This window comes from Nycticebus coucang, chromosome 2, assembly GCF_027406575.1.
Source record: "Nycticebus coucang isolate mNycCou1 chromosome 2, mNycCou1.pri, whole genome shotgun sequence".
Taxonomy (NCBI): Eukaryota; Metazoa; Chordata; class Mammalia; order Primates; family Lorisidae; genus Nycticebus; species Nycticebus coucang.
The window spans coordinates 170,395,854-170,411,211 of NC_069781.1; the positions used below are offsets into that span (position 1 = coordinate 170,395,854).

The following is a 15,358-nucleotide window of genomic DNA, read 5'->3' on the forward strand; positions in this document are numbered from 1 at the left end:
ACAGTTAAAAATTCTGAGATTTATAAACAGTGCCTAGACGTGCTTGATCAAAATCGTGAATTAGCAATGGGCTTTTTTTCTGATTCAGAAGGTGGTCTGAGTTTTTCATGCTAATCTTGGCAGTGATATGTCATTTAGAGCTGAAAGGGACCTTAGAGATTCTTTGTTTGAAAGACAAGGCTCCTTGTTTGAAAGAAGAGAAAACTGGGGCCCAGAGAGGTTGGGTGACTTGCCTTGTCCCTTAACCAACGCCTGGTGACAGAGCTGGGCCTCACCTTGGACCCCTGGCGTGCAGCCCCAGACTCTGTTCCTGGAACCATGCCGTTCCTACCGTTGGGTTTCTTTTGTTATCTCAGTTTTCTTTTAATTTAGATGTATGATTATTTCATTTTCCTAAATCTCATAATAATTCTAATTCCTTAGACCTACATTTTCATTTATCAAGAGTATGATCCTGGTGGCGCCTGTGGCTCAGTTGGTAAGGCGCTGGCCCCATATACTGAGGGTGGCAGGTTCAAGCCCGCCCCGGCTGAACTGCAACCAAAAAATAGCCGGGCGTTATGGCGGGTGCCTGTAGTCCCAGCTACTTGGGAGGCTGAGGCAAGAGAATCGCTTAAGCCCAGGAGTTGGAGGTTGCTGTGAGCTGTGTGAGGCCATGGCACTCTACTGAGGGCCATAAAGTGAGACTCTGTCTCTACAAAAAAAAAAAAAAAAAGAGTATGATCCTTTACTGGAAAAAGGAGTAACCCATGATGTATCACGGATCATTTTCTTTTAGATCATTTGTAATTCTTGGCTTATCATTTCCTCGTTTGTAAAATAACAATAGACCCCTGAAAACAAAAGTTCTACGAGTACTTTAGTTCCGTCTGAAATATAACTAAGCTGTCTTCTCCGCTTGAAGATGAGGAATACACGTGGGTGCTGACCCCAGAGAGCCTGCAGTATGGGCCTGGCACCTACTATCTAACAGCCCTGCGAGAAAGCCAGGCCAGCGCTCAGCAGACACCCACCCTGGTCTCCTGTCGTCACAGCCCTCACTCAGTGTTACTTCTGGGACAGCTCCAATAGGACGTGGAGGAGCAGTGGATGCCAAGTAAGAAACCAAGCCTCCCCTCGGGCCTCTCTTCTGCCTTGGCTGCCCATTAAACATGGCGTATCTGTTATCACAGCCCAGAAAGAAAAATAGTCAGCAGGGAAATAAATCAGCCTGGGAACAAGGAGAAGGGTTGTGTGTGGTGGGCTGGGAAGGAGTGTCTGTTTGGAGCAGGACCAGGCTTGTGCTTTACCTTAGTAATTTCTTTCTCACATACATTCCAGGGTGAATCTGACCATTGTAGATAAATAAGGAAAGTGGTATCTGGGAGCTGCAGCAGTCTGCAAGTATTAAATATGTTGTGGATAAATGAAATAAATTTCCTGCTAAACAAAAGAGAATTTTTATAGCTAAAAAAAGTGTTTGCAGATTTTTGTACATTCCAGGCCCGTCGGGGACAGATCGTCACTTTGGTAATTATCACCTTGTTCTAGGTGTCTGACCACTTGAAAACGTATGTATTCTTCAAACCGCCTGCCTGATTGGTGTCTTGGTTCAGTAACACAAAGACTGTGGTGCAAGGTCCTAGAACTCAGGAAACTGTTCATAAGACATCGAGATGGCATCCGGATTGGGAAGAAACGAAAACAGGATCCCCAGCCTCAAGCAATGATTTCTAGGGTTTTTTGTTTTGTTTTTGAAATGAGTCTTACTCTGTTGCCTGGCCATGGTATCAGCCTGCCTCACAGCAGCCTCAAACTCTTGCACTGAAGTGATTCTCCTGCCTCAGCCTTCTGAGAAGGTGGAATTACATTCTTTTCTTTTCTTTTTTGAGACAGAGCCTCAAGCTGTCGCCCTGGGTAGAGTGCTATGGCATCAGAGCTCACAGCAACCTCAGACTCCTGAGCTCAAGTGATTCTCCTGCCTCCACCTCCCAAGTAGCTGGGACTACAGGCGCCACCACAACGCCTGGCTATTTTTTGGTTGCAGCCATCATTATTGTTTGGTGGGCCTGGGCTGGATTCGAACCCGCCAGCTCAGGTGTATATGGCTGGCACCTTAGCCACTTGAGCCACAGGCGTCAAGCCATCTTTTCTATTTTTAGTAGAAACAGGGTCTCTTGCTCAAGCTGGTCTCAAACTCCTGAGCTCAAGGAATCCTCCCACCTCGGCCTCTCAGAATACTAGGATTATAGGCATGAGCCACCACACCTGGCCTGTGATTTCTGGATATTTTTCAAGCAAATCCTCAAATTGGGAGCTTCTTAAAATGCAGGTTCTAGGCCTGATATGGTAGCTCACACCTATAATCTCATCACTCTGGGAGGCCAAGGTGGGAGGATCCCTTGAGCACAGGAGTTCAAGACCAGCCTGAGCAAGAGTGAGATCCCATCTCTACTGAAAACAGAAGAACTAGCTGGGTGTTGTGACAGGCACCTGTAAATCCCACCTATCCAAAGAGGCTGAGCTAAGAGGATCGCTTAAGCCCAGGAGTTTGAGTTTGCCATGAGCTATGCTGACGCCATGGTACTCTAGCTTGGGCAACAGAGTAGGACTCTGTCTCAAAAATAAATAAATAAAAATAAACGCTTCTTTGTGGTAACTCTGGGGCCAGGCCTGAGCTTCGGCCCTTATCACGAGCTCCTGGGTGAGGCCAGTGAGGCCACACTTTGAGTGGCGAAGCTTGAGAGCTTCTGCCCTCTCACTGCACAGACCCATCGATGGCAGGAGGCATCTAGTATTTCCCACCTCCTTGAAGCTCTTCGTAGTGGTTGGAGCTATGGAAGGAACAGAGCTGCCAAGTGCGGCCCGAGAGTTCTTCCGAGGGCAGAGTATGGAGGTAAGGCATCCAGACCTCACCTGAAGCCTTGGAAGGGGGTTGGAGATAATGACAATATTTTAGGCTTTTCATCCACAAAACCAAACACACAGAATTGGTGGCTTCCACTTATTCACCTAAGGGTACATTTTTTTTTTGTAGAGACAGACTCTCACTGTACCGCCCTCGGTAGAGTGCCATGGGGTCACACGGCTCACAGCAACCTCTAACTCTTGGGCTTACGCGATTCTCTTGCCTCAGCCTCCCGAGCAGCTGGGACTACAGGCGCCCGCCACAATGCCCGGCTATTTTTTTGTTGCAGTTTGACCGGGGCTGGGTTTGAACCCGCCAGCCTTGGCATATGGGGCCGGTGCCCTACTCACTGAGCCGCAGGCGCCGCCCGTAAGGGTACATTTTTTAAAAAATATTTATCATGATAGGCAGGCGCCTGTTGTCCCACCTACTTGGGAGGCTGAGGCAAGAGAGTTGCTTGAACCCAAGAGTTTAAGGTTGCCATGATCTGTGACGCCATGGCACTCTACCAAGGGTGACAAAGTGAGACTCTGTCTCAAAAAAAAAATGTATCATGAAGAAATGTTACAACATATGGAACGTTATAGGAAGTAATAAACATTAAATGCATACTCAGCTTCATCAAAGTTAGTATTTTGCTCCATTTAGTGCCAATTTTGTTTAAATAAAACTCAGGAGAAACGGAAGCTGTCGGTGTATCCCTCTCTTGTCTCATACCTTCCCTTCCTCCAAAGGGTAACCACTGTCCAGGCTCTGGTGGTGTCTGTGTTTGTTCTGTCAGCAGATTCTTTTTTTTTTTTTTTTCAGTTTCTGGTTCGGGCTAGGTTTGAACCCGCCACCTCTGGCATATGGGGCCCGTGCCCTACTCCTTTGAGCCACAGGCACCGCCCTGTCAGCAGATTCTTAGTGAATATCTGTCACCACATGCTGTGCACAGGTCTAGGACCTGGAGATACAGCAAGGAACAAGACGGTGTCCTCTTGAGCTTGCATTCTAGAGAGAAACTGAAAGTGAATCGTTTTGCAGGCTCTTGGGCTTCGCGTGCGTGGTACCACCCTGTACGTATGCTCCTCTGTTCACTCAGCGTTTGCCCAGGCTGGTACATCTGCCTGTCATTCACTTCTGTTGCGTACTATTCCATTTGTCTGAGTCTACTCATGACACTATGCACTTGTTCCATTGCTAACTTGTGTGTTCTGTTATTGGGCATACAGGTTGTTTTTATTTTTGATAGTCATAAACAGGGCAGACCAACTGTTCCTTTTCATACATCTTTGTGCACATGTGCAAAGTTCCCTGGGGCCATGTGTTAATATACATAGAATTGGAATTGCAGGATCAGAGTTTGCACGTCTTTAGCTTTCCCAGATGTTGCCAAATTGCTCCCTCCTCAGTTATACCTATTTATACTGCCACCAGCAGTGAATGAGCGACACCAGTGTCCCTTTCCATCTCTTAATTGCGTGTGTTTTCTGTTTTAGCTTCGTTCCTTCCTTAGCCCTCTGACTAGTATCAACGGCCTGATTCTAATTCCAGGTTGGCCCGAGGAGCACAGTTTTGAGGACCCAGTGTTTCTGTGACCACCTGACCTTCTTCAGTAGTGACTTCTTCATCGTCCCCAGGACCGTGAATGTGGAAGACACAATCAAACTGTTCCTTCGTGTGACCAGCAATCCTGCTGGGGTGTCCTTGCTGGCCGGCCTTTTAGGATTCTATATGATCACAGCTGTGTGGGCCTGGAGACAGGATCGAGCAGATAGGCAGAAGGTAATGAGAGTTTGATTGCAGAAGCTTTATCATGACGTCTTGAGTATATTAAATTAGACTAGGGGGAACCTTTGTCAAAACAAGCAGGTATCATGATACTAAGTAGCCTAGAAATTCAAGTGAGACTTTTATTTATATCAGATTAAAATGAGGAAATAAATGACTAGGTTACATGTTTGAGTTTGTTAGGTAAAGTTGAAGTAATAGTTGAGCCCTTCACCCAGGGGGTATGCTTTTTAGGCGCGAGCTTACCAAGCTCCCTCCCTCCTCCCCACTTGAATTTAATTTTGTTTTTCTCTCTTGTGGGGGTGTAGTTGTTTATTTATTGGTTTCATATTAGTATTACATACATTAGATACTTTTCTTTTTTTTTTTTTTTTTAGACAGAGTCTCACTTTGTGCCCCTTGGTAGAGTGCTATGGTGCTAAGAGCCACTTCTTGGGCTCAAGTGATCCTCCAGCCTCAGCCTCCCAGGTAGCTGGGACTACAGGCACCCACCACAACACCCATCGGTTTTTAGAGATGGGGATCTCCCTCTTGCTCCAGCTGGTCTCGAACTCCTGAGCTCAAGCAGTCCACCTGACTTGGCCTCCAAGAGTGCTAGGATTATAGGCGTGAGCCATCACTCCTGGCCTTATACTTTTCCATTGTTGTGATACTTTACTAAAAGAAATTAAGTGAGACTTTTTTAAAAAAAATTTACATCTACTGTCTTAGAACCTAAGAACTTAACTCTTTAATGTCTATTTTTTTTAGATCCAAGGTTGTACCCTCATGAGACTCAGAAAACACCTTGGGAATTCTAGAATATGCAAAGTATTTTTTTGTTACCCCTGGGTATAGAGTTGCCAGCTTTATTTTCTTAATTTTTTCTTTTTTTTGAGACAGAGTCTTACTATGTCACCCTCAATAGAGTGCTAGGGCATCACAGCTCACAGCAACCTCCAACTCTTGGGCTTAAGCAGCGATTCTCTTGACTTAGCCTCCCAAGTAGCTGGGACTACAGACGCCCACCACAATGCCCAGCTATTTTTATTGTTGTTGTTGTTGTTGTTGTTGCAGTTGTCTTTGTTGCTTAGCTGGCCCGGGTCAGTTTCGAACCCACCAGCCTAGGTGCACGTGGCCAGTGCCAGAACCACTGTGCATGGGCGCCGAACCAGACTTGCCAGCTTTAGTAAATTAAAGTACAGGATACTCAGTTACATTTACATTTTAAATAAATAGTGAATGCAGTTTTAGTATAAATATGCCCCAAATTAGTCACTGTCTGAAATTCAAGTTTAACTGGGTAGCTTACGTGTTAGCTGGCAATCCTTCGTGAGTGGGCGGCAAGTAGGTTTTAGAGGCCCAAGACTTGATCGGTTGATTCTGTGATATGAGCATTTCATTTTAGAGGCATGAGCTCTGGAATTTCAGGCCTCATCCTCCCTGTAGTCACCTTACTCAGGTCTGCTTGCTTGCTGATCATCCAACCACATCTCAGCCTTGCTGTGCGTGGGGTTGCCAGACCTGCACAGGGGGGCATCCTCCTGTTTGCTGGGGGAAGCTGGAGGCAGTGCTAAGTGAAGCTGCTAAGTGTCTCGGTTCTGCTTTTCCTGTAGGTGAAGGTTACTGTCCTGGCTGATAATGACCCCAGCTCTCAATTTCGCTACCTTATTCAAGTCTACACGGGGTATCGAAGAAGGGCCGCTACAACAGCTCAGGTCAGTAAGATAAATGCTCTTTGTTCATTGCTCTGTGTTCTCCTGCCACATGTGACACACCCTGACTTGGTGACACCCAGACACTTTGCAAGGAGTCACAGAGATCGGTGCTTCCTGGCTCTAAGTTGTAAATGTGAAGAGCCCTTTGTGCTCGCCTGAGATTCCAAAGACTTAAGTGCTGTTTTCTATGTCTTCATCTTTCTTCTTAGCGATAAACCAAAGAATCGTGTTAAGATTTTCCTGTGTTTTATCTTTTCACATTTTAGGTTGTTATAACCCTCTACGGATCAGATGGACAGAGTGAGCCCCATCACCTCTGGGACCCCCAGAAGACAGTCTTCGAACGGGGAGGACTGGACGTCTTCCTTGTCACTACTCTGTCCTCTCTGGGGGAACTCCATGGCCTTCGGCTCTGGCACGACAATTCTGGCATCAGTCCTTCTTGGTAAAACACCTGCATCATCAGGTGGCGCTTGTGGCTCAAAGGAGTAGGGCGCTGGCCCCATATGCCAGAGGTGGCGGGTTTAAACCCAGCCCTGGCCAAAAACTGCAAAAAAAAACACCTGCATCATGCTGGCTGGTTGATTTTTCTTTATGGCTCATCAAGGAAAAAAGAAAAAGCATGGTCACAATAAATAACTAATTCTTTGGGCCAACTAGGAACAAATGACTACTAGATTTAAGTTTTTTTGTTGTTGTTTGTTTGTTTTTGTTGTTTTTAGATTTAAGTTTTAAAGCTATCTACAAAGAACAAACCCTAGAAGGAAATTTTTTTTTTTTTTTAGATAGTAGAATGATAGATATTTTTTCTTTTCTATTCTTTTCTTCCAATGTTGTCATGTTTCAGAACAGCAAATAACAATGAAATATTGCCCCAAATTAAAAATATTTCTAAATACAAAATAAAAATCTTTTTTTGTTTTTTTTGAGACAGAGTTTCATTGTGTTGCCCTTGGTAGAGTGCTGTGGCATCACAGCAACCTCAAATCTTGGGCTTAAGTGAATCTCCCGCCCCAGCCTCTTGAGTAGCTGGGACCACAGGCACCCGCCACAATGCTGGGCTATTTTTTTTGTTGCAGTTGTCATTGTTTTAGCCGGCCTGGGCCGGTTCGAACCCTCCAGCCTCCATGTACGTGGCTGGTGCCCTACCTACTGAGCTACTGGCGTCCCCAAAATAAAAATCTTTAAAGAGCAAATTTTATAAATAACTATCTACTGAATTTGCTTTGAGTCAAAATTAAGACATTATGGAGAAGGAAAAGAACAGAGGAACCATGTGAGATGTGCTCAGGGGGGTTGGATGGAGAGACAGCGATAGCACGTGAACCTGGCAGGTGTTTGGTCGAAATGATTTGGCATCTTCCTTCGGCAACAGCTTGAGAATTAGGAGAAGGTGGTGGAGAAAGTAGATGACAAAATTAATTAATAAAGATTATTGGGGGCGGCGCCCGTGGCTCAGTCGGTAAGGCGCCGGCCCCATATACCGAGGGTGGCGGGTTCAAACCCAGCCCCGGCCAAACTGCAACCAAAAAAAATAGCCGGGCGTTGTGGCGGGCGCCTGTGGTCCCAGCTGCTCGGGAGGCTGAGGCAAGAGAATCACTTAAGCCCAGGAGTTGGAGGTTGCTGTGAGCTGTGTGAGGCCACGGCACTCTACCAAGGGCCATAAAGTGAGACTCTGTCTCTACAAAAAAAAATAAATAAATAAAGATTATTGGTTTCTTGGAGTTAGGTGGGGAAAAAGAAGGGACAGGCACAGGCAATTAAAGGAATGAGTTGCCAAATGTTGCTGAGAAGAGCTTGCCATCTGCCAAAGTTAAGTTTTTATCTGCTATGCTAGACAGAGCAACTACCAGGCCCATGGTGCATAATCATCTCCTTGCTGCTTCCATTCTGTTCGAGTATCTACAAAGCAATTCATATATTATCATTTCAGGTTTGTTTTGTCTTGTTTTGTTTTTGAGGCAGAGTCTCACTCTCTCTCTCTGGGTAGAGTGCCGTGGCATCACAGCTCCCAACAAACACAAACTCGGGCTCAAGCAATCCTCTTGCCTCAGTCTACTGAATAGCTGGGACTACAGGTGCCTGCCACGATGCCCGAGTAATTTTTCTATTTTTAGTAGAGACAGGATCTTGCTCTTGTGCAGGCTGGTCTCAAACTCCTAAACTCAAGCAATCCACCCTCCTTGGCCTCCCAGTGTGCTGGGATTACAAGTGTGAGCCAACCTGCCCAGCCATCATTTCAGTTTTATTTGTAAAGGTGAATATATATAACAAGCCCTAGAAAAGGTGCTAAACATCACTAGTCATTAGGAAATACAAATTAAAACATAGTGAAAGCACTAACCACCCACCAGAATGGCTTATATTAAAAGTTCTGGCTGGGTGAGGTGGTTCACATCTGTAATCGTAGCATTCTGGAAGGCTGAGGAGGGTGAATTGCTTGAGCTCAGGAGTTCAAGTCCAGTGGCAGAGTGGGAATCTATAAGAAAAACTTCTGGGCAGCCCCTATGGCTCAAAGGGGTAGGGCGCTGGTCCCATATGCCAGAGGTGGCAGGTTCAAACCCAGCTGTGGCCAAAAAACTGCAAAAAAAAAAAAAAGAAAAACTTCTGACAAAACCAAGTTTAAATGAGAATGGCAGCACCTGGAACTCTCAGGCCACTTGTGGATTGTGAAATGATACCATTTGGTTTTACCACGTGACCAGAAATTCCACTCCTTGGTATTTTACACAAGATAATTGGTAATAGGATTATAAAAAAAAAAAAATTTTTTTTTTTTTTTTTTTTTTTTTTTGAGACAGTCTGTGTTGCCCTTGGTAGAATGCTGTGGCATCATAGCTCACAGCAACCTCGGACTCTTGGGCTCAAGAGATTCTCTTGTCTCAGCCTCCCCAGTAGCTGGGACTACAGGCGCCTGCCACAATGCCCAGCTATTTTTGGTTGCAGCTGTCATTGTTTAGCAGGCCCAGGCCGGACTCGAACCCACCAGCCTCGGTGTACATGGCAGGCACCCTACTCACTGAACTATAGGAGCCAAGCCAAAGATACTTTCTTATTTATGTTTGTATTCTCAATAGCTATTTCAGTGTCATGATTCTATTAGGATTGAATATATATTTGTTACAGTTAATTATAATTAATACTCTAACAATAAATATTTATTACGTTTAAATTCTCAAGGTTACGTGTCACCTCTGGAGCTTCCTGTCAGCTTGGTGTTAAAGCCCTTTTCTTTATGAGACAGGGTCTCTTTCTGTTGCCTGGACTATAGGCACAAAGCACCATGCCTGGCTAATTTCTGTGTTTTTTATAGGTACCAGGTCTCATTATGTTGTTCAGGCCGTCTTGAACCGGTCTCAAGTGATCCTCTTGCCTTGGCCTCCCAAGGAGTCAGGATTATAGTCATGAGCCATCATAGTTGGCCTACAGGCTCATTTGAAGGCTTTCTCTATTTAATGTTTATCTGTCTTTTTTTAATGCTAAAAATGATATATGGTTTAATGCAGAAAACTTGAAAAACCAAAAAGCAGAACTACCTCACATGAAAAATAAATTCCCGGCTCAGTGCCCGTAGCACAGTGGTTACAGCGCCAGCCACATACACCAAGGGTGGTAGGTTCGAACCTGGTCCAGGCCAGCTAAACAACAACAAAGACAACTGCAACAAAAAAATAGCCACGCATTGTGGCGGGCACCTGTAGTCCTGGGTACTTGGGAGGCTGAGGCAAGAGGATCGCTTGAGCCCAAAAGTTTGAGGTTGCTGTGAGCTATGACGCCACGGCACTCTACCAAGGGCAACATAGTGAGACTCTGTCTCTAAATAAATAAATTAATTAATTAAATTCCCAGAGCTGGACGTGGTGGCTCATGCCTGTAATCTTAGTACTCTGGGAGGCTGAGGTGGGTGGATTGTCTAAGCTCAGGAGTTCGAGACCAGCAAGACCCCGTCTCTAAAATTAGCCAGGTGTTGTGGCAGGCGCCTGTTAGTCCCAGTTACTTAGGAGGCTGAGGCAAGAGGATTGCTTGAGCCCAGGAGTTTGAGGTTGCTGTGATCTGTGATGCCATGGCACTCTGCCAAGTGTGACAAAGTGAGACTCTGTCTCAAAAAAAAAAAAAAAAAAGGCAGAAAACCCCAAAGCACATACTGAACTACCCACAGTTATTGGGAATGCGGCGTCTGGTATCTGACACGCAAGCTCCCTTAGAGGACCAGAAGAGAGATGAGATCAACTCTCCTTTTATTCTTAGTTCTTGCCTTGTGTGAAATGATTCATTTACTAGGATAGCCACTGGTGGTGAAAAGTGACTTCGCCCTGCCTAGCAATTGATCCAAGCCCACCTTGCTAAAGGATTATCTTCATTTTATTATAGGTATGTAAGCCAGGTCATTGTCAGTGACGTGGCAGTTCAGAGGAAATGGCACTTCCTGTGCAATTGTTGGCTGGCCGTGGACCTAGGAGATGGAGAGCGGGACCGGGTCTTCCTACCAGCCTCAGAGAGAGAGCTCTTTTCCTTCAGGTACTGCCAGGAAATCGCTATTCGTAGTAAATGTTGATGTGCTGTCTGGATAAATATACCTTGACTACCTGATACATTTCTTCCCATCAGTATTTTTGGTCCCATGATATCAGGGCTCTTGGCTTTTTACACGTGGGAATAAGATGACAGACTTCAAAAAGTCCAAGGACCTTATATAAAAATGCCTTAAAGCCAGTTGCCGTGGCTCACACCTGTAATCTCAGCACTCTGGGAGGCCAAGGCGGGAGGATTGCTTGAGCTCAGGAGTTTGAGACCAGCCTGACCAGCAGTAAGACCCCCCCCCCATTTCTACTAGAAATAGAAAAGTTAGCTAGGCACTACTTGGGAAGTTGAGGCAGGAGGATCCCTCGAGCCTAGGAGTTTGAGGATGCAATGAACTATGATGATGCCACTGCGCTATAGCCCCGGCCACAGAGTGAGAAGCTATCTTTTTTTTTTTTTTTTTTTTTTTTTTTTGTGGTTTTTGGCCGGGGCTGGCCTTGAACCTACCACCTCTGGCATATGGGACCGGCGCCCTACTCCTTGAGCCACAGGCGCCACCCGAGAAGCTATCTTAAAAAAAAAAAAAAAGCCTTACAGGCAGAAAAGGTGGAACTGTTTCTTTCAGAGCCTAACTCCCCTCTCCTTTTTAGAAATTGTGCTTAATTCTTCCTCATGAATGCTTCCTTCTTCTATGACTGGGTAGTTGGCACTTCCAGAATGGCGAGAAATATTTTACTATTTATTAAGAACCATTCCTATTACTGTTGCTACTCCCCAAACTCAGTGGATTAAAACAGCCATCTTATTTTCTCATGATTTTGTGGCTCAGAAGTTCAGGAAGGGCTTGACTGGACAGTTTTCCCTTGGGCTCCTTCAGAGTCTTTTGCAGGCTCCATGGTGTCAAGAGGTCCAGAAATGGCTCATGGCCATGGCCAGCAGGTGGTGCTGCTGGTCAGCTGGAGCGCCTCTGTGGCTGTCCAGCATCTGCAGCTGGCCTCCCCAGCTGGCAGCCTGAGGATAGCTAGATTTTTTTTTTTTATGTGGTGCCTGGCTTCTTCCAGGATGGGCATTTCTTTTTTTTTTTTTTTTTTTTTGGTTTTTGGCCGGGGCTGGGTTTGAACCCGCCACCTCCGGCATATGGGACCGGCGCCCTACCCCTTGAGCCACAGGCGCCGCCCTAGGATGGGCATTTCAAGAGAACTGGAAGCTCTCCTGCTTGTTATGACCTAGCTTTGAAAAATCAAATTCATGTGTGGTGCCTATGGCTCAAGGAGTAGGGTGCCAGTCCCATATGCCAGAGGTGGCGGGTTCAAACCTACCCCTGGCCAAAAACCAAAAAAAAAAAAGAAAAATCAAATTCAATGAGCAGGGACATAAACCCTACTTTTTTTTTTTTTTTTTTTTTTTTTTTTTTTTTGACAGAGTCTCACTCTTGCCCCGGGTAGAGTGCATCATCGTAGCTCACAGCAACCTCAAACTCCTGGGCTCAAGCGATTCTTTTTTGTCAGCCTCCCACGTAGCTGGGACTTCAGGTGCCACCACCCCACCAGGCTATTTTTGCTGATGGGGTCTTGCTCTTGCTCAGGCTGGTCTGGAACTCCTGAGCTCAAGTAATCCGCCCGCCTAAGTCTTGCAAAGTGCTAGGATTACAATTATGAATCACCACACCTGGCCTAGACCCCACTTTTTGATGGGAGAAGTAACAAACTGCCACAAGAACACAGATTTCATTTTGGTTATTTTGTTTCCCATAGCAAAGGTCGTATGGTGTGAACATTTGCCTGTGTCCTTTAGTAGTATGGAAGCTCACATTTGACAGGTGTGCTAAAGTCATATCACATTTTATGGAGAAGGGAAATTTCACCAAGAAGTACCCCAGCAGATTTCCCACTAGGCTTCACTGGACAAACAAAAACACATCTCTATCCCTAAATAATGACACTGGGAATGGAATCACCTTAATTGGCTTAAAATATTCATTATTCACTGCCTGGGGTGGAATTACCCATGCTGCTACTTGTTACTGGAAAATCAGGTTTCTACTAGAAAACAGGAAGAAGGAAATAAATGGCTGTTGGATAGGCAAGGAAGAGTGTCTGCCAAGCTGCAGGGACATTCTGGTGTCCTCTAGATATGCGCTGAAATTCTTTGGGCTATGTGCCTAGGAGCACAATTTCTGACTTGAAAGGTATGGACATTATAAACAAAAATGACAGTCTGACAATTCCAGGGAAAGAAGAAATCATGCCACAGTGGGAAGTGTTACATACTGACTGCAGGGTGTCAATTGGGGGAGTTTGCTTTTAATGTAGGTGAGATCTTTCTAAAAGTACATATTAGGCCGGGCGGGGTGGCTCACGCCTGGCATCCTAGTCCTCTGGGAGGCCAAGGCAGGTGAATTGCTTCAGCTCAGGAGTTTGAGATCAGCCTGAACCAGTGAGACCCCATCTCTAAAAATAGCTGGGCGTTGTGGCCGGCGCCTGTAGTCCAGCTACTTGGGAAGCTGAGGCAAGAAGATCCCTTAAGCCCAGGAGTTTGAGGTTATTGTGAGCTATGACACCATGGCACTCTACCCGGGTAACAAAGTGAGACTCTAATTAATTAATTGATTTAAAAGTACTTATATTGTATTTTATTTTAATTTCTTTTTCACTTTGTTGCCCCAGGCTAGAGTACTATGGCGTCAGCTTAGCTCATGGCAGCCTCGGACTCCTGGGCTCATGTAATCCCCTGCCTCCACCTTCCTGAGTGGGAGGGTTATAGGCATGAGCCACTGTGCCTGGCCTAAAAGTACATATTTTAAATCGTCTGTTGCTTGTGTATAAGAATAAACTGGTAGAAATTGCCTCTCGTTTATGAAAACATAAGTGGTAAATAAGTATCTCCCTTCCTACACCTGACTCCATTCTAGTATTTTTTATTTTTGAGGTGGGATCTCCCAGTGGTGCCCAGGCTGATGTCAAATTCCTGGGTTCAAGTGATCTTCCCGTGTGATGCCATGGCACTCTACCGAGGGCCATAAAGTGAGACTCTGTCTCTACAAAAAAATAAATAAATATTTCTATTGTATATCTTTATTTACTTTTTTTTTAATCTTTTTTTTTTTTTTTGTTTTTGTTTTTGTAGAGACAGAGTCTCACTTTATGGCCCTCGGTAGAGTGCCATGGCATCACACAGCTCACAGCAACCTCCAACTCCTGGGCTTAAGTGATTCTCTTGCCTCAGCCTCCCGAGTAGCTGGGACTACAGGCGCCCGCCACAACGCCCGGCTATTTTTTGGTTGCAGTTTGACCGGGGCCGGGTTTGAACCCGCCACCCTCAGTATATGGGGCTGGCGCCCTACCGACTGAGCCACAGGCGCCTCCCATCTTTATTTACTTTTAACCTCCTTTTCTTTGGTTTCATTTAGATGTATGTCTTGCAAGCCCCTTATAATTATATTTTTAAAATAAGATCTAACTCTCTTAATATATGAGTTTAAAATATTTACATTACAATAACTGATTCATTTGGACTTTGCCATCTTATTTTGCATTATTTGGTACAACCCTTTCTCTTAGATTGACACGTTTTTGTATAATGTTTCCTATATCCTATATTTTTAATTTTTCCTGTTTTAGAAATTACATTGTATTTCTTGCTCCAGTTTGTCCTCTTCTTCCTTCTCATTCTTTTTGGTGATTACCTTTATCTTTTAAACATTTTTTTCACTATTAATTTTCTAAAAAGGGACCGGATGTGGTCATTCACACCTGTCATCCTCGCACTCTGGGAGGACCTGTCTGAGCCAGAGCAAGACCTTATCTCTAAAAATAGCTGGGTGTGGTGGCAGACACCTACAGTCCCAGCTACTTGGGAGGCTGATGCAAGAGGATCACTGGAGCCTAAGAGTTTGAGGTTGCTGTGAGCTATGACTCTACCCAGAGAGTCAACGTCAGAATCTGTCCCCCCCACCAAAAAAAAATTAATTTATGACAACCTACCTGTATTAATGTAAACTTAATTTTGATAGTATATAAAAACTTTGATACTATGTAGCACAGTTCCTCTCCTTTGTATGGGTATTGTCATACAAATTACATCTTTATATACCTTGTGTCTTCATCAACACAGATTTATAATCACTGTTGCTTATATGTAGTTACCTTATATGGCAGATGGGGGGAAAGTTACAAACAAAATATATATTTACACTGCCTGAAGCTAAAACAATAGTTTTTAAAATTTTAAACTCTTTTTTTTTTTTTTTTCTGTAGAGACAGAATCTCACTTTATCACCCTCGGTAGAGTGCCATGGTGTCACACAGCTCACAGCAACCTCCAACTCCTGCCCTAAAATTTTAAATTCTTATACAATGTAAATTATCCTTGTCCTCAAAAACCGTTTATCCTGTGTCCCCCAGGCTAGAGTGCCCTGGCCTCAGCCTAGCTCACAGCAACCTCAAACTCCTAGGCTGAAGGGATCCTCCTGGCTTGGCCT

General features: G+C 44.9%; 1 protein-coding gene across 1 annotated transcript in view; it reads left to right on the plus strand.

The window, feature by feature from the left end:
- Positions 1-15,358, plus strand: part of PKD1L3 (polycystin 1 like 3, transient receptor potential channel interacting) — a 66,766-nt gene that overhangs the window by 23,241 nt on the left and 28,167 nt on the right. The window contains 6 exon segments of the mRNA XM_053554190.1: positions 905-1,023; positions 1,025-1,096; positions 4,424-4,654; positions 6,256-6,357; positions 6,624-6,802; positions 10,729-10,875. Of these exon segments, the coding sequence (XP_053410165.1) occupies positions 905-1,023; positions 1,025-1,096; positions 4,424-4,654; positions 6,256-6,357; positions 6,624-6,802; positions 10,729-10,875 (850 nt within the window).